At 44.3% G+C, this 25,792-nt stretch overlaps 1 protein-coding gene across 1 annotated transcript in view; it reads left to right on the forward strand.

Annotated features, from left to right (window-relative positions):
- Positions 1–25,792, forward strand: part of MOCOS (molybdenum cofactor sulfurase) — a 752,911-nt gene that overhangs the window by 676,176 nt on the left and 50,943 nt on the right. Inside the window, exons 12-13 of the mRNA XM_077491912.1 lie at positions 5,945–6,050; positions 7,773–7,911. Of these exons, the coding sequence (XP_077348038.1) occupies positions 5,945–6,050; positions 7,773–7,911 (245 nt within the window). The remainder of the gene's footprint in view (positions 1–5,944; positions 6,051–7,772; positions 7,912–25,792) is intronic.

Here is a 25,792-nt window from a genome sequence, read left to right on the forward strand (position 1 = left end):
GGGGGCTACCTATGCCATTTTTCTCAAAGATTTTCATCCATATTGCCGGAACCAGATATTACATTAAAACCGCAAGCAGTTTTAAATTACTTTTTTTCCGTTAAATGTCATTTTGTGCAAGGACTGTTCTAAACACGGGAAACACGTGCCACTTCACAGGCTTACTATAGACACCCTCCAGGCACGATATTTAAAGGAATATTTCACTTTTTTTTCACTTTAATCGTCATTAAAATCAGTGCTCCCGAAAAATGGCAGTTTTTTAAAACATTTTAGGCATTGACCCATGTCCCCTGGGGCAGGAGCCAGGTCCCCAAACCCTTTTTAGGACAATACCTTGCATATCAGCCATTAAAATTAGCACTTTTGATTTCGAACATTCGAGTTCCATAGACTTCAATGTTCTAAAGTTCGCACAAATTTTCTGTCCGTTCGAAAGTTCTGGTGCAAACCGAACCAGGGGGTGTTCGGCTCATCCCTAATGCAGACAAAACAAATTAATACATTGAAGGTCAACATTACAATAATGAACTTTAATCACTTCAATCACTTCAATACCAGACACTTTCATCCCCTTCCTGCCCAGGCCAATTGTCACCTTTCAGCACTGTCACAATTCTAATTTAATTGTGCGGTCATGCACTATTGTATCCAAATAAAAGTCTTAGGCCGCGTACACACGCGCGGACTGTTCGCCCAACCTTGTCCGCTGAACAGTGTTTGGGCGGACAGTCCGCTCGTGTGTGGGGCTTCAGCGGACAGTTTCAGCGGACAGTTGGCCGAACAAGGTCTTACGGAAATTCCGAAAAACTGTCCGCTGAAACAAGGTTTCAGCGGACTGTTCGCTCGTGTGTAGGCTTGTTCGGCCAACTAAGTCTCGCGCATGCTCAGAAAGGATTTCCACGTCGGAAGGTTGCATTGCAGTGTATAGGACGTCGTATTTTTCATCCCGTCGTACGTGCCGTTCACGTCATCGCGCACGGTTTCAGCAAACTGTTCGTCCGTCGTGTGTGGCCATGTCCGTCCATGCTAAGTTTGAGCGGACTGTTCGCTCAAACTGTTGGACGGACAAAGTTGGGCCAACAGTCCGCGCGTGTGTACGCGGCCTTACAGTTTTTAGTCTTTTAGTTTTTTTTCACACAAATTGAGCTTTCTTTTGGTGATAGTTGTTTTTTTTTTGCTAAATAAACTAAGAAAACGCAAAAAAATAAATGAAAAAATAAAAGGTTTCCTTTGTTTTGGTTATAAAATTTTGCAAATAAATGTCTTCATAAATTTAGACCAAAATGTAAACTGCTACACTTCTTTGAAAATAAGCCAAATCAGTGCAAAATATTTTCAGTCCAAGGTATTTTGTTAGAGGCATTGCAAATTTTTTGATGTTGTAAAGTATGTCACTTTTTTGGAAAATGAAATATAAAAAAAAATTTTTTTTTCTCATACTCTCACCAGTGCAATACAGCATTATCATATAATGCCGCCCACACACGATTGGACTATCCAGCGGACCAGAGCCTGCCGGACAATTCGCCCATGTGTGGGCTCCAGCTGACTTTTTCTTCCCAAAAGTCTGGCAGACTTTGAAAGAAGACTTGGCTCAAAAATGTCCGCCGGACTCAGCTTTCCAGTGGACAATCAGCCCGTCTGTGTGCTAGTCCACCGGACTTTCCGAATGAACGGACTAGCCCACACATGGACTAAAGTCCGTTCATTTTGAACGTGAATTCAGGTACGATGGGACTAGCGAAGGAAGTCAATGTCGCCGCTTCTATCGGTGAGATTGACACCTTGCGAGCCCCGTCGCCTGGTATGTGTTTTTAAGGGTAACCCCTATGCCGAAAAATGGCATGGGGGTCCCCCAAAGTCCATACCAGACCCTTATCTGAGCACGCAGCCCAGCCAGTCATGAAAGGGGTGGGGACGAGTGAGCGCCCCCCCTCCTGAACCGTAGCAGGCTGCGTGCCCTCAACAGGGGGGGTGGGTGCTTTGGGACAGGGGCGCCCTGCGCCCCCCAACCTCAAAGCACCTTGTCCCCATGTTGACAAGGGCCTCTTCCCGACAACCCTGGCCGTTGGGGTCTGTGAGCGGGGGGGCTTATCGGAATCTGGGAGCCCCCTTTAATAAGGGGGCCCCCAGATCCCAGCCCTCCACCCTATGTGAGTGAGTATGGGGTACATCATACCCCTACCCATTCACCTGGGGGGAAAAGTGTCAATAAAAAAACACACAACACAGGTTTTTAAAGTAGTTTATTAGGCAGCTCCGGGGGTCTTCTTCCGACTTCGGGGGTCTTCTCGCAGGGCTCCTCCACTGTCTTCTGCTCTTTTGCTAGTGGAGGAGCCCGGCTTTCTCCTTTGTCGTCATTGCCGCCCGGGGGTCTCCTTTGGACTTCGGAGGTCTTCTCGCCGGGCTCCTCCACTGTCTTCTGCTCTTTTACCGCTCTTTTGCTAGTGGAGGAGCCCGGCTTTCTCCTTTGGCGTCATTGCCGTGCGGGGGTCTTCTTTCGACTTCGAGGGTCTTCTTCCGACTTCTACACCCTTTCCAGCCTCCTGCTCTTCGGTTCTTCTGCCGGGCTCCTTCGCTATCTTCTTCCAGCTCTTTTACTAGCGTTGGCCCGGTCTTCTCGTTTGACGCCACCGCCGCCGTCTTCTTCTTCTTCTTCCTTCTTCTCTTCTTCTGATGTTGACACGATGCTCTCTCCTGCTGTAATGCCTGCAACGCGTTGCGCGATGACCTATATAGGCATAAGGGGCGGTGTCACTGGGCGATGTCACAAGGTAACCCAACCCCTTATGATGTCACAGTCCTGGGGGATGCTGGGACATCATAAGGGGTGGGGTCACCATGTGACATCGCCCAGTGACCCTGCCCCTTATGCCTATATAAGTCACTGCGCAACGTGTCCCAAGCATTACAGCAGGAGAGAGCATCGTGTCAACATCAGAAAGCTCATTCGTGTGTGGTCTTGTGGGGGCAAGTTCGCTCGTTTATAAAGTCCGGCGGACCTCCGCTGGGAAGTCCGGCGGATTGTCCGCCGGATAGTCCGATCGTGTGTATGGGGCATTACTGGTATGGCGGTGATCAGGGATACTGACTGGTGACAGTATGTAAAACAAAAATGTAATCATTTTTTTTTTCTTTTAATATTTTATTTTTATTTTATTTTTTAAAGTCATATTTTTTTTTTTTTACATACTGTGATTAGAAATAGTAACACTGTGGGTTTTTTTGTTTTTACACACACTACACACACACACACACACACACACATAAACTACCATTTTTTTTTATGAATGAAATCCATTCACACATCCTGTGACTGTGACTGTGACTGGCCTGTCTTTACCATGTGATCACTGAGACCAATCACAGAGATCATCAGAATAGTATACAATGAATGAAAACCATCCATTGTGTACATTAATAATGCAAATGTTTATGCACATCCATTGTGTACAATTGTCATGTGATCACATGGTAATGGCAGTGACATGGTACATTGATCTGTCATCCTCTGTGTGTGGTGGACACAGCGGGTGACAGATCGCATTGCAGTGCGATCCTGGGAGAACGTCATTTGACGTCCACCAAGAACGAGAGAGCCTGCCATAATTTGTCTATAGGCCGGAGGGGAAGCAGTTACAGTAAATATAGCACAACAAGCATGAACAATTGAAACGGTATATTATAAAATCATCTCAGAGTCATCAATACAAATGATAAAAGTATACACAATATTTGTTGACTGGATTTACAAGAACCTCTACCTGCTATTAATGGAGGAAATGTTTGTGGTTTACTGCTCCTCTCTCTGTAAGTTTGCCAGTCTGAACATTGGTTTAAAACAGTGCGTTCTTTTTATGTCTAAAGTTTTATCTCACAGCTGTTTGTCAAGGGGGCTAAAGCTGCCCACAGACACGAAAGTGTCATTGCTGCCGTCACACAATCCCATTTCTCTCAGAGGAGCTGTGTCATGGGCCGTGCAGAGACTCTATATAACTTTAGTATTGACTCTGCTGACCTTACAAGTTTTTTGTCAATGGAGAGGGGTTAGGATTTATTTTTTCTTGGTCAAAATAATAGCAAAAGAAACAGGTTTTAATTTTCCCCAACATTGACATTAGATTGAGATAAGTGTACCTGAAAAAATAAAAAAAACAGATAGGCACTATAGGGAGAATATAAAAATCTGGATATGTTATGCAGTTATTAAAATATGGTACAGCAATCTGAAGTCCAAAATGTTTTTTTTGCAAATTCTTTTGATTGTGTAAAAGAAATATATAATAGTAGAAAGCAGAACCTCTGGGTATACCCCGGCTCATATAGTTACACAACATAGACAAAGTAAACAACTTAACTAAACTAAACACCCCATAGCTCGCCACTTAAAAATGGCTATGATATGCATACTTACGGTATACGCGTACAAATAGAAAAACATTGACAAGCACAAAACAAAGTCATGTCCGGACCATTTAATCAGGTAATGAGCAGGTAGAAAGTACAATAAGTTTCCGGGCATAAAAGAGGAGCAACCCCAATTATGTGCAAATTGCCCTTGAGGGGGTTAAAGCATCTACCAGGCCCAGTATACAGATTTCCAGCTTTTGGTGTACGGGAATAGTGGTAAGGCGGGTCATTAAGTTTATGATCATACCAATAGGCTTGTATGGTAGTGCAGGGCCAAATAATATGCAAAAAAACAGCTGAGTCAGCCTGGCAACACCAACAATGCGGTATACATTCTGGGTAAATCTTGTGCAATCTATAAGGCATATAGTAGTATTTGTGCAGTATTTTAAACTGGATTAAACGATCCCTGTAGGAAACGAGGTAAGAAAAGGGGAGTCACAAATGTCCTCCCAATCCTCCACATCCAAATGTGACAGCTCTGCCAACCAAAAGGTGCTGAGATTGTCCAAACCATGATGCACAGTCATTTGCTGGGGCTTGTAAATTGTGGATAATGTTTTTCTGCGGGATTCCTCCCAAAAAAAGCTGAAGTCCAAATTTTAAGGTGTAACACTGAGCGCAACATTTTAAGTAGTTGTAAAGTCTCCACAGAAACTCCTAATATCCTCTCTCTTTTTGTGCTACAGTAGTTACAGTATTTTTTTGTTTTGTTTTTTGTTATATGATATTGCTAAATAAGTTTTTCCAATACTGCTGCTCTGAGTTGACATGGTTTTCTTTGCTTTCATTCTGAGCAGCAGGAAGTCCCGTATGAGAGGCTGTTATTGCTCACTGACATATGTATGATAATGTCAAACAAAGGCGGAGGAGCAGCTGCCAGGGAAAGCTCAGTCACACAAGCCAGAAAGGGGGAGACAGGGAGAGATGGGAAGGTGATCATCTTCACACAGATCACTGAAATATCAAGGAGGGAGAGGGGGAGATACAGACATGGTACACAGAGAGCCAGGTCAGGTTACAGACAGAAATTCAGGAACAGGCAGGATCAACCAGGTATTGTACAACATGGAATACTACATAACATAGCAAGATCACCATACAGTTTATTGAGGCTTACAGAGACAGGAAACTTTTTTTGTTGTTTTTAGGTTTACAAACACTTTAAGCATTGATCTAGCTTGAATAGTTTGGACATGGTGCCTCTGTATGTTCACAGCAGATGAATCTTGGATTCCTCTATTGATTCCCACCATGCATAAAGGCATGAACATTTATTGATTGACAGAGTATAATACTGTTTGATTAAGGCCAATAATCATTTGTTCATCAAAGGCAAAAATCTTTATATTTTTAGAAATACAGACTTGGTAGAAGGCTATTGTGACTGTTAAAGCTTAGCAGTGAAAAAATAAAATTATAGAATAAAGTCACAATAAATATTATCCTGTTTAGAACTTGTATAGTATTAAGTTAACCCTACTACAAGTGCCATTTCTGTAAAATATTAAATAGTAAATTATTTCTTCAGGTCTGTTGGAGGCAACATTGCCCTCACTATCTTTAGTCAATGAAGCCCAATACCTTCTTGTTAACACAGCAAGTATTTTTCAACTAAGTCAACAAATCCCATTAAGGTAAGATGGTCTAAAGTTAAAATAAATAATTGTTCTCATTTGAACTGAAAAATCGGTTGTTGTTGCTCTCTATATACAAGATATAAAGAGTAAGTTATACAGTAGTGGGGTCTATAATGAATCATTAGTGTTTATGCCATGCTGGAGTCGTGGACAGTTAAAGAGAATCTGTCACGATCGACCTAAATTAATCTGTGTGTTGTCCTTGCGTAGCAAAGCAACATATCTACTTTAATGTGCCCCTCCTCAGCTGCCTATTCCTACCTTTACTTTGCTCACCCAGCACCCCTTTGTATAATGATTATTATTATTATCATCATATAAACACAGTGCTTTACAGAATAAAGTGAGACAGTGCTCTTACAATATAATTCAAGATAAGGGGATTAGGATGGCACTCTTTGTATCAAAATAGAAGTGAAAGTGATACAAAAAGTAGTACTGTGAGGGGATGAGCTTGTGGAAAATATAAAAGTACAGTCTTGTGGAGGTGGAAGTATGATAGGATTTCCTAAAGAGGTGAGTTTTCAGGGATTGCCTAAAGGCGGAAAGAGTAAATATACAGAAAGTTTGAAGTAGGAGATCCAGAGGATGGTAGAGGCCTTGGAGAAATCAAGCAGATGTCGAGGGGCTAGAGACTGGGCAGTCTAGAGAAGAAGATATAAGCAACACACACAACTTTCGGCTCAAAAGAACCTATGCCTGATGATCTCTAAGGGCCTGGTGAGGGCCAATTATGTGTGGGTGAGATTAAAATATTCCTTGAAACAATAAAAATCACAGGCCCATACATGGTAAAATGTCACTCAATCAATCCATTGGCATAGAGAATATGGCCCCTATAGGAAGCCCAAAGTACCATCTGTGTGAGAATGGCTCAGTCCAAATTTTTTGTGTGAACCTGATGTAAAGAAAATCTTGTGGTCTACAAGCAAATGTTTATTTCATGGCAAAATTGCACAAGCATAAAAAAAACTGCTAAAAACAAAACCAATAGTCCATAAAAGGTAAATAAGGTAATATATAAGGTAAGACAACCAGTCAGCTGTGGAGAAAGGAGTAAGACAGACCTGGATGGATTGATCCCTCTGTCACCTCTTGGTCAGGGAGGTCAAAGTAATGCAGAGCTATCCAGCTGATGAAGTGGACAAGGAGGATCTAAATACCACCCACAGGGAGGGAGATGTCCTATGCTCTCCATGTGCTGATACCGAGACAGAGTTGCACAGCGGGATGGTGTCACTGAGGGCACGGCTCAATCTCCCAATAATCCTATTCTGGGGCAGGGGGAGCAGTGGGTGATGCCTGCTGCTGTGCCATAGATTTGGAGCATACAGAGCTGGCGATGACAGGATGAGAAAAGAGCTTCCTGTAGCATGCATCCAAAGCAGAACAATCGTGAATGCCCTGGAGGAGCTGTTAGACCGACCCACTTAAAAAAAAAAGTGTAAAAAAAAAAAATATTAAAACGCCTCTGTCCCCAGTAGCTTGTGCTCAGAAGCAGACACACACGCAAGTCCCACCCACATATGAAAATGCCGTTCAAACCACACATGTGAGGTATGGCTGCGTGGGTTCAGAGTAATTTTCTAGCAAGAAAATTATGATTTTTACATGTAGGAGCTTTGAAACTTTTAATTTGATTGGCGACATACCGCTTGTGTCTACGTTCTTTACATGTAGTGTAACATATCTAAATAGTCTTCTTTGTCTTTGTCTTAGTGACCAGACAGATCACACAGAAGAAAATCATATTGATCAGATGACCCAACGATTCCGAGCCAACCTGGTAATGGATAGCAACATACCTTTTCAGGAGGAGGAGTGGGCAGAGGTTTTCATTGGAAGTTTACATTTCCAGGTACTTTTCTGCATTAGTTTACAGATTAGGACAATTGTTTAGTTGGTCATCTAATGCTTCATAATAATCTATTATTTGATGGTTATAATTCAACCTTCTAGTGCCATGACCCCTTGATAAAATTTCCCAAGTTGTGGAGACTCCTAACAGTAAAATTATTTTGTAGCGTGGGTTGTCAGCACCCAAGGCAAGACAAGTACCCATGGACATTTAGCGTTCCCTGAGTCCCTTTCACTCGTACAGTGTTAAAACCCCTTATGGTACATTTTAGGATGTACCACTCTTTCTCTTTGTTCTCCTTTTTTTCCCTTTTATCTATCTCTATCCTAATTTCTTGTTTTTTTTTTTTTCCCCATCCCTCTCTCTAGCCGACTTTCTTGTTCTCTTTCTTATTCTTTCTCTCCCTTTTTCTTTGTTCCTCCCCCTCTTTTCCTCTCCCTTCCATGTATTCTCTATTTTTATTCCTTCTCTTACACCTTGGTGGGGGAAATGGGTTGAGTGGCAGTGCTGGCAGGAAGTTGGGATGAGTGGCAGTCCTGGCAGGGAGTTGGGATGAGTGGCAGTGCTGGTGGGGGGTGGGATCAGTGGCAGTGCTGGAGAGGGTTCTGAATGGCCAACTTAGGTGCTCTTGATCAAGGTCATCTGCTGATCTCGGAACAGTAGTGGGGAGTCACAGGTAGTGTTACTCACTGTGTCTCCGACTTTATGGTGTCTTGTAGCAGTGACACCTATACCAAAATCAGTAGATAGGGTCTCCCCCAGCCCTTCCCATTTTGCATTCCTCACCAGCCAGCTGACCTCTAGTTTCTGCCCCCCAACCATGCCGTGAACTGAATGGGTGGTGCAAAGAGGCTGAGTGGGCAGCCGCTGGCTCCAGGAACAGCTCACCTGGGCAGCTGCAAAAAGGCTGGGAGAGCGGTGCGGGTTTCAAGAACAGCCCAGGATTCGGTGACCCCTGGCAAATCATCATGTGACCCCAGGTTGAGAACTACTGTTATAATTGTTCCTGAACAACTATATCATGTCCCCAGATCTGTATGGCAATGTCAATGTAACAATTTATGCCTAAAGCCAGCCATACGTGGATGAAAAATGTTCATTTTAATCCATGTATGGGCTGGCTGGTTGTACTACCAGCCTACCAGGTTTTTTCAAAATGATCAGTGCCGCTGGCTATAGCCAGCAACACTGATCAGTGTATTCTGAAGGTTCCCCCACTGTCAGAATAGTATACCGCAGTCGCAGTGGGAATTAATCCCCAGGTCCACTTTACATGTGTGTATGGGGAAATATGCTAATTTTTCTTAGTTCAACCAGCTGCTTTATTGAAAAAAAAATGAATCCTATATGGCCAGCAGAAAAATACTGAGTTATTTACTACTAGATAATTATGTTAACCTCTTGATGTCCACATAATGCATATGTGAAATGGCAGAGGGTGGGCTTTAATGCGTCCCAGGGCAACAAAGTTTCTGTGCTGAGAGCACACTCACTGCAATTGGCAATTCAGAAAAACATGTTACAAAGTAGACTAACTTACATCTCTCAAAACTAATCTATACTAGAAAACAGTAGTTAACCACTTCCCGACCAGCGCACGCCGATGTACGTCGGCAGAATGGCACGGGCAGGCATATTGGTGTACAGATACGTCCAATTTTAAATGCCGCCCTGCCATCGTTGGGACCCCGTGAGTCTGGTCGCGGGTCCCGCTGACTCGATCGCCGCGGGCATACCCGCGATCGTCTCACGGGGCGGCTGAACTGGGAATTGCCATTGTAAACAGCATCTCCCCGTTCTGCCTAGCAACAAGTGACGCTGATCTCTGCTCCATGTGATTGGAGCAGAGATCAGTGTTCACTAAAAGAAAGCCCAGCCCCCAACAGTTAGTAACACGCCCCTAGGAACACTTAACCCCTACACTGCCACCCACTGGTTAACCCCTTCGCTGCCAGTGTCATTTACACAGGAATCACTTTGTATAGCAGTGATTGCTGTATAAATGACAATGGTCCCAAAAATGTGTCAAAAATGTCCGATGTGTCCGCCATAATGTCGCAGTCACAATAAAAATTGCTGATCGCCACCATTAATAGTAAAAAAAAAAATATATAAATATAACTATAACTTTTGCGCAAACCAATTATTAATCGATTATTGCGATTTTTTTTTTTTTTTTTTTTACCAAAAATATGTAGAAGAATAGGTATCGGCCTAAACTGAGGGAAAAAATTTTTTTTTATACATTTTTGGTGGATATTATAACAAAAAGTAAAAAATAATGTGTTTTTTTTCAAAATTGTCGCTCTATTTTTGTTTATAGCGCAAAAAATAAAAACCGCAGGGGTGATCAAATACCACCAAAAGAAATCTCTATTTGTGGGGAAAAAAGAACGTAAATTTTGTTTGGGAGCCACGTTGCATGACCGTGCAATTGTCAGTTAAAGCGACGCAGTGTCGAATCGCAAAAAGTGGTCTGGTCTTTGGCCAGCAAAATGGTCCGGGGCTGAAGTGGTTAAATATTCATAACATTTTCTAATGCTGGAGAGTCTAAAAATAAGATGCAATATATTTGCATAATTTTCAACCCTAAAGTGTATCAAGTAATAAGTACTCAAAAATACGTTTCCAAAGTAACCCAAACCCCATTCCAACAATGCATTATGTTCTCTGAATGAACTGTGGAATCCTGTCATTCAACTGCTTCACCACCCGCTCACAGAATATGATGTATTGTGGAAGAAGGGAGTGAACAAGTCTCTCAACTTTTTTCACAGGCTTTGTAGCAACAAGTGTAAGGGGGCAAGGAATAATGGACAGAGGGCAGGAAGCTGGGTTTCCTGGGGGCTACTATGCACAAAATGTTCCTCATGTAAGTTACGGGTGAATTCCCTGGCCTAGGGGACACAGTTGCTGCGTATAGCCAACCATAGTAATGAATGACTGTTTGTGGGTATACTCTGGTACATGTATACACCCAGTTATGCATACTGTATGGGTGTACTACCTTGGAAACAGATTTTCTGCATACAGAGACATTTGGCTTTACATGTGCAGGTTTTTTGCAAATACCAGCCTAGCTCTGTGTACAGCAGCATACCGTATTTTTCGGACTATAAGGCGCACGTAAAAGCCTAAATTTTCTCATAAAATCGACCGTGCGCCTTATAATCCGGTGCGCCTTATATATGACCTTCGTGGAAAAAGCCACCCGGTCTCTTACCGTAAACTGACGTACCGTAAACCTCTCTTAGGTTGTTCTACTGCGTGACTGATAGCGATGAGTTTGAAATCCGCTTCGTAAGCATGTCTCTTAACAGGAGCCATTTTTGGGGCAGCGGGTATACCGTAGAAAATGAACGAATGAATGCGCACACCTCCTGACTAAGATGGCCGTAATGCCCAATCCAAGCAGTGCAGCTTCGTGAGCATTACGGCCATCTTAGTCAGGAGGTGTGCGCATTCATTCGTTCATTTTCTACGGTATACCCGCTGCCCCAAAAATGGCTCCTGTTAAGAGACATGCTTACGAAGCGGATTTCAAACTGAAGGCTATCAGTCATGCAGTAGAGCATGGAAATAGAGTAGCTGCGAGAGAATTCAACATTAATGAATCAATGGTACGAAAGTGGAGGAAGCAAGAAGATGCCCTGCGCCAGGTAAAGAAGACCAAACTGAGTTTCCGAGGAAACAAAGCAAGATGGCCACGGTTGGAGGACAAAATTGAACAGTGGGTTATTGAACAGAGAACCGCAGGTAGAAGCGTCTCTACTGTCTCTATTCGACTCAAAGCAACAGCGATCGCACGCGACATGGAGATCAACGACTTTCGAGGAGGTCCCTCTTGGTGCTTCCGTTTCATGAAAAGGCGGAATCTCTCTATCCGCACAAGAACCACTATGTCACAGCAACTGCCAAAGGATTACGAAGAAAAGATGGCCATTTTCCATACCTACTGCAAGAACAAGATCAATGAACAGAAAATCCGACCAGAGCACATCACCAACATGGACGAGGTCCCCCTTACCTTTGATATCCCTGTAAACCGTACTGTCGAGAGAACAGGGACCAGTACGGTATCTATACGCACTACAGGAAACGAAAAGTCATCCTTCACTGTAGTTCTCGGTTGCCAGGCTAATGGCCAGAAACTACCACCCATGGTAATTTTCAAGAGGAAGACTCTGCCAAAAGAAAAGTTTCCGGTTGGCATCATCATCAAGGCTAACCCGAAGGGCTGGATGGACGAGGAGAAGATGAGTGAGTGGCTGAGAGAGGTTTACGTCAAGAGACCGGGCGGCTTTTTCCACGAATCTCCATCCCTATTGGTCTGTGACTCCATGCGCGCCCATCTGACAGATACTGTCAAAGCCCAAGTGAAGAAAACTAATTCGGTGCTTGCCATCATTCCAGGTGGATTAACCAAAGAACTGCAGCCACTAGATATAGGTGTCAACAGGTCGTTTAAAGTTAAACTGCGAGCTGCGTGGGAGCATTGGATGACAGAAGGCGAACACACATTCACCAACACAGGGAGGCAACGCCGGGCGAGTTACGCCACTATCTGCCAGTGGATCGTGGATGCCTGGGCGAAGGTATCAGTCACCAGTGTAATCCGAGCTTTCAAGAAGTCCGGAATTATCACTGAACAGCTAAGTACCGGTACCGATGACAGCAACGAGCCTGACTCGGATACTGATGAGAATGATGAGAGGGATACGGGCGTGCTTGATGCCGAAATCGCCCAATTGTTAAACTCAGACACTGAAGATGAAGAATTTGATGGATTTGCGGGAGAAGAATAAAGTGAAAAAGTGAGTGTCTGGTTTTGTACGGTATTCACCGGTAACTGAACAGTGTTAATAGTTATTGAAGAATAAAGTGAAAAAATAATTGTCTGGTTTTGTATTTAATTGAACAGTGTTAAGAGTTATTGTTATAGACCATTTTATGGTTATTGCTAAAGAGTTGAATAAAATTTGACTTACAGTACCGCATCCGAGTTGTGTTTCATTAAATGCGCCTTATAATCCAGTGCGCCTTATAGTCCGATGCGCCTTATATATGGAAATATCCATTACATTAGCCGGTCGTTGCTAGTGCGCCTTATAATCCGGTGCACCTTATCGTCCGAAAAATACGGTACAACCATTCGTTACTATGGCGTTGGCTGTACCAGCAGCTCCTGGGCAGGGAAATATGCCCCAAATTGGCACTGTACAGCTCCATGCTCTCATATGCAGGGATTTAAATTTAGTATAACAGGGTTTTTGTATGATCTGTTTACTCATAACTAATAACTAATATAGGGCCTGTGTTGATTGGCTTTAGTTTGCTTTAAGCAGGTTTTGCATTTCCTTAGTCTAGGAGAAGGTCAACTACAGGTAAATGCACCTGTCAACGAATTATGAATTATCTCTCAAGCATCTCAAATTGATGTCAATCCGATGCTCTCTACACAAGCCCAAAGCCCGTTGACACATGCACTTTATTCTAATTGACAATTGCCAAGTCTAAATAGTGCATGGTATCAAGCTACCGGAATTAGCTATATTAAAGAAAGAACAACATATGAAATATATATAAATTCAAAGAATATGTAGCACTGCCCACTTGAGGACTGCTTAGATTTATCTACTCATCTGCACCATCATGACCCTGAGAACATTCCAACCCACCTGACACTCTGGGTTGAGACATCTTTGCACCACCTTAAAGTAATAAATCAAACCACTCAATGAGTTTATATTCTATTAACACTTATTGAATAACTCAAGGAAGATTTTGTTGCACAAAAGAGACAATAGATCAAATGAACTTCGGATAACAGTCCTAGTTCAGAAGAAGAATTGCTCCACAATATTACAAGTTAAGACAATCTGGAGATAGCAGTATACTTATATATAGTGTAAGATTGGGGTGATCAGACTCAAGCGGTAGGTGCGTTTCCAGTGAGTATACCAGTCCAAAACTGTATTTTAAGGGCGTGGTAGCCCACTTTTATTTAAAAGAACGAAAAAAAAGGTTCACAAAGACATCAGTAGCCCACGCAGGGGGTTCCACCATTACTGTATCTTAGAGACTGCAAATGCTTCAGCCTCTTGGCATACGTTATTGCTACACAGCTGCTTCAGGCCTGCAGCGTGGCCTTAGGTCTGCTCCTTAGAACAAGAGTTTTCCTAGTTAAGCGCTCTCCTTACTCCTGATGAGTGCCTTGCTGCTCTGTCACAAAGTACATCTGCCTCCTGCAGACATGCATGCTTTGGCTGTACCCATGCAGCCTCTGACTCCTGCAGAGGAATGGGAGTCCATCAGACTCCCATGTACAGACTCCCTGTCTGTTGGGTGGGGCCCTGTCAGAAACCATGAATCAGACCGAGACAGAAGTACAATTAAATCACACTTGTTTATTAAATAAAAATAAAAAGGTAAATAGAGAAAGAGTAGTCAAAGCATAGCCAGAGTCCAGTAACCGGATCGAGTAGTCAGCCAGTCCAGAGTTCAATAACCAGATCAGGTAATCAGCCAGGCCAGAAGTCAGGGATTCAAGTAGAGCAACAGCAAGCAGGATAAGGAGCCAGAAGGGATGTCAGCAATCCATATAGAGGGGTGGGTCCTGCGCAAATCGTGCCACTCAAATAAATACACAAATTCAAACGAATATAAATATGTGCATACATATAATGCCGTGAAAAAAAATATATAGTTCATAAAACAGCACGGGTAAAAATATAAAAAATGGAGAAGGGATCAATGATAGAATACTGATAGAATGTCCGCTACTCAAGGCTCCCAGAACTCTCACCTTCAAACGAAATGAATAAACAAATCAAACAAACTCCAGGATTCTCTTATTTCATTCATTAATAATAGCCATCAGGAAATCCAAAGGAGGGATGTAATGATACAATTCCGCCACTAGAGGGCCAGTCCCAGCTTATAGAATAGGTAATATGGATCTTCACTTCTATTCCACAGTGTATGGCTCAAAATAAGAGAAAGGAGGGGGAGAGAGAGAAACAGGAGACTTCCATAGTGTAGTAGTTAAAAAACGGCAGGTAGATTTATTAAGAAGCAGTAAAGACTCTCACATTTAAATTGCAAAAAACAAACACAATCAGGAAGAGGGTGTAATGGCAACTTCCTGCCCGTCTTACTCTACTTCCGGTTCGTCCTATGGCCACTCCCTACGCGTTACGTCATGTGACTTCTTCATGGGGATCCGCTAATCGGAACCCTCCCCCCCTCTGGTGTCACAATTGGCACCTTTCAGGGGGGAGGGGGGTGGAGATACCTGTCAAAGACAGGTATTTACACCCACTTCTGGGCATAGACTCCCATGGGAGTCTATGCCTCTTCCTGTCCTGCCGCACTGTCTGCTGGGACACACACGGGTCTCAGAGACAGCGCGGACAATTCCTATTGCGCTGCACGACTCGCGCATGCACAGTAGGGAACCGGGAAGTGAAGCCGATTCACTTCACTTCCTGAATCCCTCACCTAGAATGGTGGCGGCAGCAGCCGAGAGCCGAGCGATCGATCGGCCTCGGCTGCCGGCATCGCTGGACCCCGGGACAGGCGAGTGTCCATTTATTAAAAGTCAGCAGCTGTAGTATTTATAGCTGCTGGCTTTTAATATTTTTTTGTAGGTGGAATCCCTCTTTAAGTAGGCAGGTCAGATGAGCTGGATAAGGAACAGCTGGTAACTGTGGAGAGAGATGGGAGCTGACAATTAGCTGACAGCTGAGCAGCCAGCCCAGAGAAGGAAGGGCTAAGCCAGCCCTGACAGTACCTCCTCCTCAATGACCCCTCTCCCTCGGAGGGCCACCGGGCTTGAGGGGAAAATGTCTATGTAACTCGTGGAGGAGGACAGGGGCATGTACATCCGAGGATGAAACCCAGGAGCGTTCCTCCGGACCTTACCATTTCCAATGCACCAGGTACTGTATGCGCCCACGGAACCTACGGGAGTTAACAATGGATTGTACCTCATACTCCTCATGGTTCTCAACCTGAATAGGGTGAGGACGTGGCACCGAGGTGAAGACCAACGGTTTCAATAAGGAAACATGAAACACATTTGAGATGCGCGTAAGCCACTGGGTTAATCCTGCGAAGGATACGGAAAGGCCCAATAAACCGAGGTGCAAACTTCAGTGAGGGAACATGAAGCCGAAGGTTGCAAGATGACAGCCAGACCCTGTCTCCAACCTGATAGAAAGGCGCAGGCAAGCGTCTGCGGTCAGCATGGAGCCTGTACCTATCATTAGCATGACGCAAAGCCTCCTGGACTTGTACCCAAGTGGAACGAAGACCACGGAGATGCTCCTCTATCACAGGAATACTCTGCGGAACAAACGAGTCAGGCAACATGGAAGGTTGGAAACCATAATTCTCCATGAATGGAGACAATCGGGAGGCAGAATTCAAGCTCTGCCCATGGTAATAGGTCTGACCAGTTGTTATGGTGGTCAGAAATATAGCAACGTAGGAATTGCTCCAAAGACTCATTGGCTCGCTCTGCAGCCCCATTAGACTGCGGGTGATACGCAGAAGAGAACGCAAGCTGGATTCCCAACTGTGTACAAAAGGCTCGCCAGACCCAGGAGACAAACTGAATGCCCCTGTCTGAGACAATCCCATTGGGTAGCCCATGTAAGTGAATGATCTCCCAAGCAAAAATGGAAGCCAGTTCCTTAGAGGTAGACAACTTCTTAAGTGGAATACAATGACACATCTTTGAGAACCGGTCAACCACCATAAGGATAACAGTGTTGCCTTGGGAGTTGGGCAACTCCACAATGAAATCCATTGACAGGTGAGTCCAGGGCCTCTCTCCACTGGGTATGGGTTGTAGGAGGCCCACTGGAAGGTGTCGTGCAGTCTTACTCTGAGCACACACGGGACAGGCAGCTACGAAGGCAGTAACATCAGCCCATAGACTAGGCCACCAGAATTGTTGGGAAATGGCCCAAATGAGTTGATTCTTCCCAGGATGGCCAGCTGCCTTGGGAGAATGGTAAGTCTGGAGCACAGCAGTACGGACACTCTCTGGGACAAAGCAGCGGTCACACGGTTTCTCAAGAGGAGCATGGACCTGAGCAGCAAGAATTTTGTCACCCAAAGGAGAAGTAAGACTGGTGTGAACCGTAGCCAAGATACAATCAGGAGGAATCATAGGAACCGGAACCGACTCCAAGTGGAGGAAAATTGTCGTGACAAGGCATCAGCCCTTACATTCTTAGTACCGGGTAAGAATGAGACAATGTAATTAAAGCTCGACAAGAAAAGAGCCCATCGCACCCTTCTGGGAGAGAGGCGGTTAGCCTCAGACAAGAATGTAAGAGTCTTATGGTCAGTAAAAATAAGAACAGGCACAGTGGTACCTTCAAGGAGATGCCTCCATTCTTTCAGGGCTAAAATGATCGCCAAAAGCTCTCTGTCACCAATCTCATGATTGCACTCAGCAGGTGACAATTTCTTGGAAAAGTAGCCACACAGATGCATAGCAATCTCAGAGTTAGGACATTGAGACAGAAGGGCGCCAACTCCAATCTCAGAAGTATCAACCTCAAGGATACACGGAAATGTAGGATCAGGATGTGCCAACACAGGAGCAGAAACAAAGGAGCCTTGAGACTTTCAGAGGACTTAACGGACTCCAGAGACCAACTCTCTGGGTTACCGTCCTTTCTGGTCATATCAGTCAGGGGCCAATAATAGCAAAGCCCAGGAAATGCTGCAGAGGACGTAAATCCACGGGTCGGGGCCACTGTAGGACTGCCAAAAGTTTCTCTGGGTCCATCGAAAAATCAGCAGTGGAAATTAACCTGTTCACGATGGAACTCGCACTTGTCCAGTTTACAATAGAGATTTTTCTCTCTTATGCCCCGTACACACGAGAGGGATTAAGTCTGACAGACCTCCAAAGGAGTTCCGCCGGAGTTCCGCCGGAGTTCCGACGGAGTTCTGGCGGACTTTTCGACCGAACGGACTTGACCACACACCATCACACCAAACTCCGACGGAGTCGAACGTGATGACGTACGACTGGATTCGACGTAGGAAGTTCCTAGACAGTAGCCAATAGCTGCCCTAGCGTCGGTTTTAGTCCGTCGGAGTAGCACACACACGAGCGGATTTTTCAAAGGGGACCGGGTCCGGCGGAGTTCCGTCGGGAAAATTTAAAGCATGCTTCATTTCTAAAGTCCGTCAGACTTTAGCTTCGCTAAAGTCCGTTGCAGCCCACACACGATCGGATAGTCCGCCGGACTCAGTCCGTCGGAGTTTGGATGTCGAAAAGTCCGCTCGTGTGTACGGGGCATTAGTTTCTGAAGCACATGACAGACATCTGTGTGGTGGCTCTCCAGGGTCTTGGAAAATATGAGGAGATCATCGAGATAAACTACCACACATACCTGCAACAAATCTCGGAGGACATCGTTAATAAATTCCTGGAAAACTGCCAGGGCATTACAAAGGCCAAAAGGCATGGCAAGGTAATCATAATGGCCTGGTCTGGCATTAAACGCAGTTTTCCACTCATTGCCCTCCTTAATCCTAACGAGATTGTATGCCCCTCTCAAATCAAGTGTTGCCTCCTTGAGGCAGTCAAATAACTCCTTAATCACCTAATTCGGATAGGCATTCTTAATCGTGAAACAATTGAGAAACCTATAATCAATACAAGGTCTCAGTTCACCACTCTTCTTCTTCACAAAGAAGAAGCCAGCACCAGCAGGAGATGAGGATTTGTGCATGAAACCTCTAGAAAGTGCGTCTGCAACATACTCCTCCATGGCCTTATCCTCCAAGACCAACAAAGGGTAAACCCGGCCACGAGGGGGTATGGCACCAGGTTGAAGGTCAATTGCGCAATCATATGGCTGGTGTGGAGGCAAACTACCATCTTGATCATTGTCAAAGACATTGCAAAAATCGCAGTACTCCTCCAACAGGGAGAAGAGTAAAGAGGTGCACAGGACCATGGCTACCTTCTGGAAGCATGTCTCACTGCATTGTGCTGACCAGGAGAGAACCTCAGCATGGAGCCAATCAAAAGAGAGGTTGTGCCTCTGTAACCAAGGATAACCAATAACCAGCGGAAACTTAGATGAGGAAATAAGTGGAATTGAATTATCTCATGGTGAAGAGGCCCTACGGCCATGGACAATGGAACCGTCTCATGAGTTACATGGGCAGGCTGTGGAGGTCTCCCGTCAAGAGCCTCAATGGCAAATGAAGTGTCACACAGCTGCAGTGGAATTGAGTGCTTCGATACAAAGGCAGCATCAATGAACAGGCCTGCAGCCCCAGAGTCGATTAGAACCTGTATCTTGACGGGCAACTCAGCCCAAGTAATGGTGACTGAAACCAGGGGCTTATCCTTCTGAATAACTTGGGAAACAATGCCACCTAAGGACTGTCTGTGACAGGACCTCAAGGTTTGGGTGTTCCCTGGACGGGTAGGACAAGTCTTCAAAAAGCGACCTGCCTGGCCACAATAAAGGCACAATCTCTCCCTCCTCCTGAAGCCCATACACACATATCAGTTTTTCTGCTGAGTTTTTCTTTCAGATTTACCAAAACCACATAATATGAGGTCAAACCTTAGGAGTTTCACTTTGTAAGCAATCAGGCAGGCCCTTGCACTACATGGTTTTGGTAAACCTGCAGAAAATCTGATAGTGTGTATGGGGCATAAAGGTTCTCTCATCTGCAGAGAGAGACGTGTGAAACCCAAGTGTATGGGTCCACCCTCACTGCCCGACTAGGTACTAGGAGACATGGGAGGTGAGGGAGGCACGGGTGGGACTGCAAAGCTCGGAGACAAACATACAGGAGGCTTGCGCAAGCGCTCCTTAAAAGAGAATCTTTCTCTAAGTCTGGAGTCAATGATGATGATCAACTTCTCTAGCTCAGTTGGTATATCTTGGGCTGCTATCTCATCTTTGATAGTATCCGAGAGATCATTAAAAAAGCAGCCATGAGGGTCTCATTGTTTCACGCAACCTCTGCTGCCAGAGTACAGAATTCAGTGACATAGTTGGCAACAGTTCTCATACTCTATTTTTCGCTAGCAGTCGGAGCTCTTTAACTATATCCAATAGGGTGCAACAACAAGGTAATGATACTTCTTGGAAAAAGGGTTGATGCAACAACTGTATATGTACAATGTTCAAATAGAGATGCAGTAAAGTTTTTCCTCAGAGTAAAGCTGTCTGTGCACAGTTTCCCAGTAAAGCAGCAAAGAAAATGTTCTAAAGGTGGGCAATGGCCCTTTCACCAATGACCAGTTTGATTCAGTGCCTTCTGAACACCGATTCCTGAAGAGGTGTCCTTGTAGTGGTTCCACTTGCGAAGATCATCCGATGAACAGCACAAAGCGCAGGTTGTTGGACTTTCAGGGTGAGGCTGGATAGATGCCTGATGATCAGCAAGCAGGGATGGGCCCTTCTCGGCCAGGTTGGAATGTCTTACACCGTGTGGTAGGCTGTGACCTCACCCTCTCGGAATGGAGAGGTCCGCAACACACCATGCCCAGGAGGAAGAGAGCCTAGCATGCGTCTCTGGTCTCTTTTATGCCCTTCCCAGCATTCCCCCTGATGATAGTGAAGAGCCCTAGGATAATAAGTCTGGGTACAGTCATACAGAGTAATTGTCATTCCGAGGGAAAGTACATTTGATCATGTGCACTCGATCAGCTGAATAAAGTGAGAGTGGGCAATTTCACATCGAGTTCCTGTGGAGGGGTACATTTGGGCACATGGACAGTTGAAGTGTTCTTAGATAAGCTGACTGTGGAAGGCAAAGACAGAAGGAGAGCAGTGGCATCTAAGTGCAGCATTATTAAGACATTTTATTCCATTAAAGGCAATTGGTAACTCACAAGATGTATGAGATATCAGTGCATGTGGGATTAATAATGTGGTTTATCCACTTGTGGGAAAGACGATCTGCTCACTGGTGAAGAGGCAGCTGGGATACCAGTGGTTCCCAGTGCTTCCAGACACTTGGGATGGCTCACAGACAGCAGTGTATGTCACTTCCGGTTGGAAAGAGAGCGGGGAGGAGCACGTGTTCATGGCATGCGTGCTTCTTCATCAGGCTATCAGCATGCTCTGAACGCGTGTTCCTCCCCGCTCTCTCTCCAACCAGAAGTGACGTACATCAGAATGAAATAAAATGTCTTAATGCTGCACTTAGATGGGCTGCTCTCCTTCTGTCATTCCAAGGAATTACTAATCCCACAATCCCTTTGGATCAATTTACAGATATGAGGTCAGTTAGTGATACTGGGCACTAGAGTGACAATACAGTACATAGAAATGACGGAAATGGCTATGCTCTGCAATTGTAGTCCACATTGCTACAAATATGAACAAAAAATGCTATGTTTTCCCTTCTTCCTTTAGCTGACAGATGCACAGCATATAACATATAAAAAAAAGTGTGGATAACAATTTAAGTTCTTGAAATACACAAGAGTTGGGAGAAAGCAAGTATTTGATTTGTCAAGAGGGAAATTAAACTTTTGGATTTCCAAACTTTGACATAAAGTTATTTATTTGCCTACCTTATGCATACAGGACAAATTATACAACTTAAAATGAAAAAAAAAAATGAAAAAAAGATTTCTTACACATCAGTGATTGTTTTGCGGACATCCTTCTCAGACATTTTTAAGCAGCTTTATTTGTACTGTATTTTGCTGATACTTCACCCGCAGAATATAGAACTGTGCTGACTGAATAGGATATCACAGTTCAAAAAATGTGCAGTGTGAGCTGTTCTATGCTCAGCTTACTGGAGAAGATTTAAAACCTGTAAGGGAATATTTTCTCAGGATACCGTATACTGTACTAAGCTGTGCAGATGGAATTGACTGGATTAATTGTTATGTAACTAGGACATTTCAGCACTTGCTTTCAAGTTAAACATATGTTTTAATAAAGAATATTTTATTATTTAGAGAAAGCTTGAAATGTGGTTTACTGATATAGTATGTGCCATTTTGAATCTTCCCTCCATAAAAAAAGGGCATATTTACAAAGGCATGAATATTACACTCACCAGACATTTACTGCAGGTAAATCAATCGCAGGTATTTAAAGCACATGCACCAGTAGACTCACTTTCAGTGAATGATTGGTAAATGTCACATTTGCTGCTTTACAAATACTGTATAAATCCCTTGGTGTTGCTGTCTGTTTTTATTATGTAAGCTGATATCCTTAGAATACTCTTTACAGAGGAAGTAAACCCTGATGAGTCTACTTCCTCTTTCATTCCCTGCAAAGGCAAAGCATAATGGACTACTATACATCGCATAGTAGCCCATTATGTGTCACTTACCTGACACAGGAGCCAGCGAAGTCACCACTGTCCCCTGTAGTCTGCCACATCCATCTTCTCGGTGGGTCTCGCTGCTCCGCCGCTGTCATTCGGCGAAGCCGCGATGACATCACTCCCACGCATGCGCACGGGAGCCGCCACTCGCGGCATATCGCCGCTGACCACGGCGGGCTCAGTGCGCCTGTGCGCCGCTGTCTACGCCGCATGCGCCGTAGACAGAGGTGCCTGTCTTTCAGCAAATATCTCCTAAACCTTGTAGGTTTAGGAGATATTTCTTGGACCTACAGGTGAGCCTTAATCTAGGCTTACCTGTAGGTCAAAGTGTGTTGTAAGGATTTACAATCACTTTAAATCAGTTGGGGAATGGTTAAACCTCTATCTGTTTTGTGTTTTTTTTTTTAACATCTGCACCCCTTGGGAAGATTTTCCTTCACTTTTAGTCCCAACAAAACAAACTGAGAAGAAATTGTTTTTTCCCTTACTGTCAGTGCCAGTGACAATGGTCACTTTAAAGGAGCTTTAAAGAAAGTATATTAAATAAAATGTTTTCCCATTCATTTGAAAAAAATACTAAACTGAGCAGTATAGTGAGAGGCAGGGCTGTTTTGCTATGGACTGTACTAGCTAGAGACAAAGAGGAGGTAGAACAGGGGAATGTACCAAATGTACAAAAGTAAACGTGCTGGCTGCTGTGACAACACAATACACCTAACTCCTACCAAACAACATTTCTAGCAATTCTACTAGGAATGATTCATTCATATAGTAAAATATTCTCTTACTAGCAGGTGATTGCATAATGTAGCTAAATCCAACAATAGATAGAACAAAACTATCTCTTACCGGGCCATCTCCTCCAGTGACCTGAATATCTTCGATATGTTTTATACAATCAGTATTTGCAGAGAATGTAACCCAACCACTAAACCCTATGGGTTGTTTTTTTCACATGACCAGATTTCTCGATATGTCCATATTTAGTTGATTCTGTCTAATGTAGCCTTCACTGAAATCCTCTCCACACCATGGTCTGACTACAATCCAGTATAAATGAGTTGTTCATCTTTGATACCCTATTCCTGATCAGGATCCAGACACCTAAATGTTTCCTTGCTGACATTCTAAGACCTTGATCAAAAATGTGTGCCCATGCCCAAGATTTTCTGCTGCTTCCTTAATAACCAGTGAGAACCCTTTGTTCCAACTGCTGGCTGGACTAAAAAAAAAATCATTTATGGCCAGCTTTACTCTGTCAAAATAGCACAACTAATCCAATTCCACAATCACACAGATTTGCCTTTATGAGTATATTTTGGTGATTCTGAATTCTCGCCTAATTCCTATTAACTCCCTACCTTGGACTTTACCATCAGATAGACCTATTTGACTAAGCTTTTTAATGAAACTATCTCTATATTTGGGGCAGAGTAAACTTCTTGCGCAAATTAGCTTTCTTGACCGCTGTATCATGCCAAAGGTTTGCAACAATAGCCTCCAAACCTGGGCATTCCCACAGTCTTCATTAGTCTACCTGGTGGATTCCTAAATTACAAAATCTATACCAACTCCTCTCTTCTAAGGGCTTCTTTAGCTTCCAAAACTATAAAGACAGCTTTCATATTGCCAGCATGGAACATTACAAGTACTAAGGGTGCGCATCTTCACTGGTCTCATGATTCGATTTGATTACAATTATCTGGTCAACGATTCTAATCAATTCCGTGATGCATCACGATGCATCACAATTACTGAGGAGCTTCCATTTCCGCTTGGGCCGCCTAGGTGGCCCTTCCACCCTGCAATCATCTGGGACACATCACAGTTCCCAAAAGATGCCTGGCTATGCAGGACAGCACAGGTAGACATGCGCAGCCAGCTTTGAAGCTGCAAGCTGTCACAGCCGAGTGCCCACAGTAGTATTGCCAGCGCTGTGAACAGGTAGGGGAGAGAATGCAGGGTTTGGGTGGCCACATCGCTGGATTGTGGGACAGGTGAGTGTCTTTTTATTAAAAGTCAGAAGATACACTTTTTTTTGTAGCTGCTGACTTTTAATAAACAAAAAAATTGACTGGAGCTCTGCTTTGAATTAAAAATAACCTCACTCCCTTAAAAAGTGCACAAATCTGGTGCACTACAGGGTACAGGCATTCACACACATTGCTGCTAGGAGGTCAGGAGGGATTACAATTCACAGCTAACAAACAGCCCCGTGAAGTTCCCTGTACTGTGTCTATGCTGACCAATGGCAGCTGAGGCTCAAAATTTATGGAGGGGTGCAAACAAACTGAAAAACACTGAACCTCCCCCGTCAAACGCAGCCACTTGTGCCCATCAAACACAGCCACTTGTGCCCGTAAAACACAGCCACCTGTGCACGTCAAACGCAGCCACCTGTGTCTGTCAAACGCAGCTACCTGTGCCCCTTAAACGCAGCCATCTGTGCCCCTTAAACGCAGCCACCTGTGCCCCTTAAACGCAGCCAACTGTGCCCCTTAAATGCAGGCACCTGTGCCCATTAAATGCAGCCACCTGTGCCCCTTAAATAAAGCCAGCTGTGCCCATCAAATGCAGCCAGCGTGAGGTGTAAGTAGGGTACAAACCCATTTGTACTCTACTTAATGTTGTTACTTTCTTTTTATAAATGCCGAGTTACACTAAATGATGTGCCCCGCTGTATGTGCTTATTAAGAAAATATGTCACTTCATACCGAATTTCACAGTAAATACATCCCGATCATGTGCCGAGCCCGGCCCGCCTCTCACCTCTCTCCTCTCTCTTCTCACGTTACACATCTCTCAAGTCCTGACTTCAGTGGGGAATTCTCAGCCCCACCCTCTGAGAATTCCCCGCTGATGTCTGGATTCGAGAGATGCGAAACGTGAGAGGAGAGAGGCGGGCCGGGCCGATCCGAGCAGAGCAGTCACATGATCGAGATGCATTTACTGTGAAATTTGGTATGAAGCGACATATTTTTAAAAAAAGCACATACAGCGGGGCACATCATTCAATGTAACTCTGCATTTATTAAAAGAAAGTAATTTTAAAAATACGCTCAGAGCGCTTTCCCGGGAGGGGCGGGGCAAGTCAGGATGACGTCACCCGCAATCAATTTGCCGGGTCTTAAGCATCGATGCCGCATAAGGGACACCCGAATCATGATGTATCAATGCAGCTTCAGCACCCCTAACATGTACCCTCAGCTATGTCACTGTATTTCCAAACTTCTTAAACTAAAGCCTTTATTTACCCCCCCCCCTCTCCCTATGAACATCTTTGTTAATAAGAATGCTCTGGCGCACCTGGGCACCATACCTGCAATACATGGAGCATTCGTAACATTAGCCTCCTGTCAGGGCTGGGCTCTCAGCCCTTCCTGCTCTGTGCTGTTGGTTAATTTCCAGTACTCATTGTTCCACAGGGGCTCACCTGCTGATCATCTCCTGCTCCTCAGTTAAGCCCACACTCAGCCCCTTCTGGCTATTTAAACTGCCTGGTTCATTTAATCATTTGCCTTGATCAACATAT

This window comes from Lithobates pipiens, unplaced genomic scaffold (assembly GCF_037356315.1).
Source record: "Lithobates pipiens isolate NorthernLeopardFrog02 unplaced genomic scaffold, aLitPip1_a1.2 Scaffold_19, whole genome shotgun sequence".
Taxonomy (NCBI): Eukaryota; Metazoa; Chordata; class Amphibia; order Anura; family Ranidae; genus Lithobates; species Lithobates pipiens.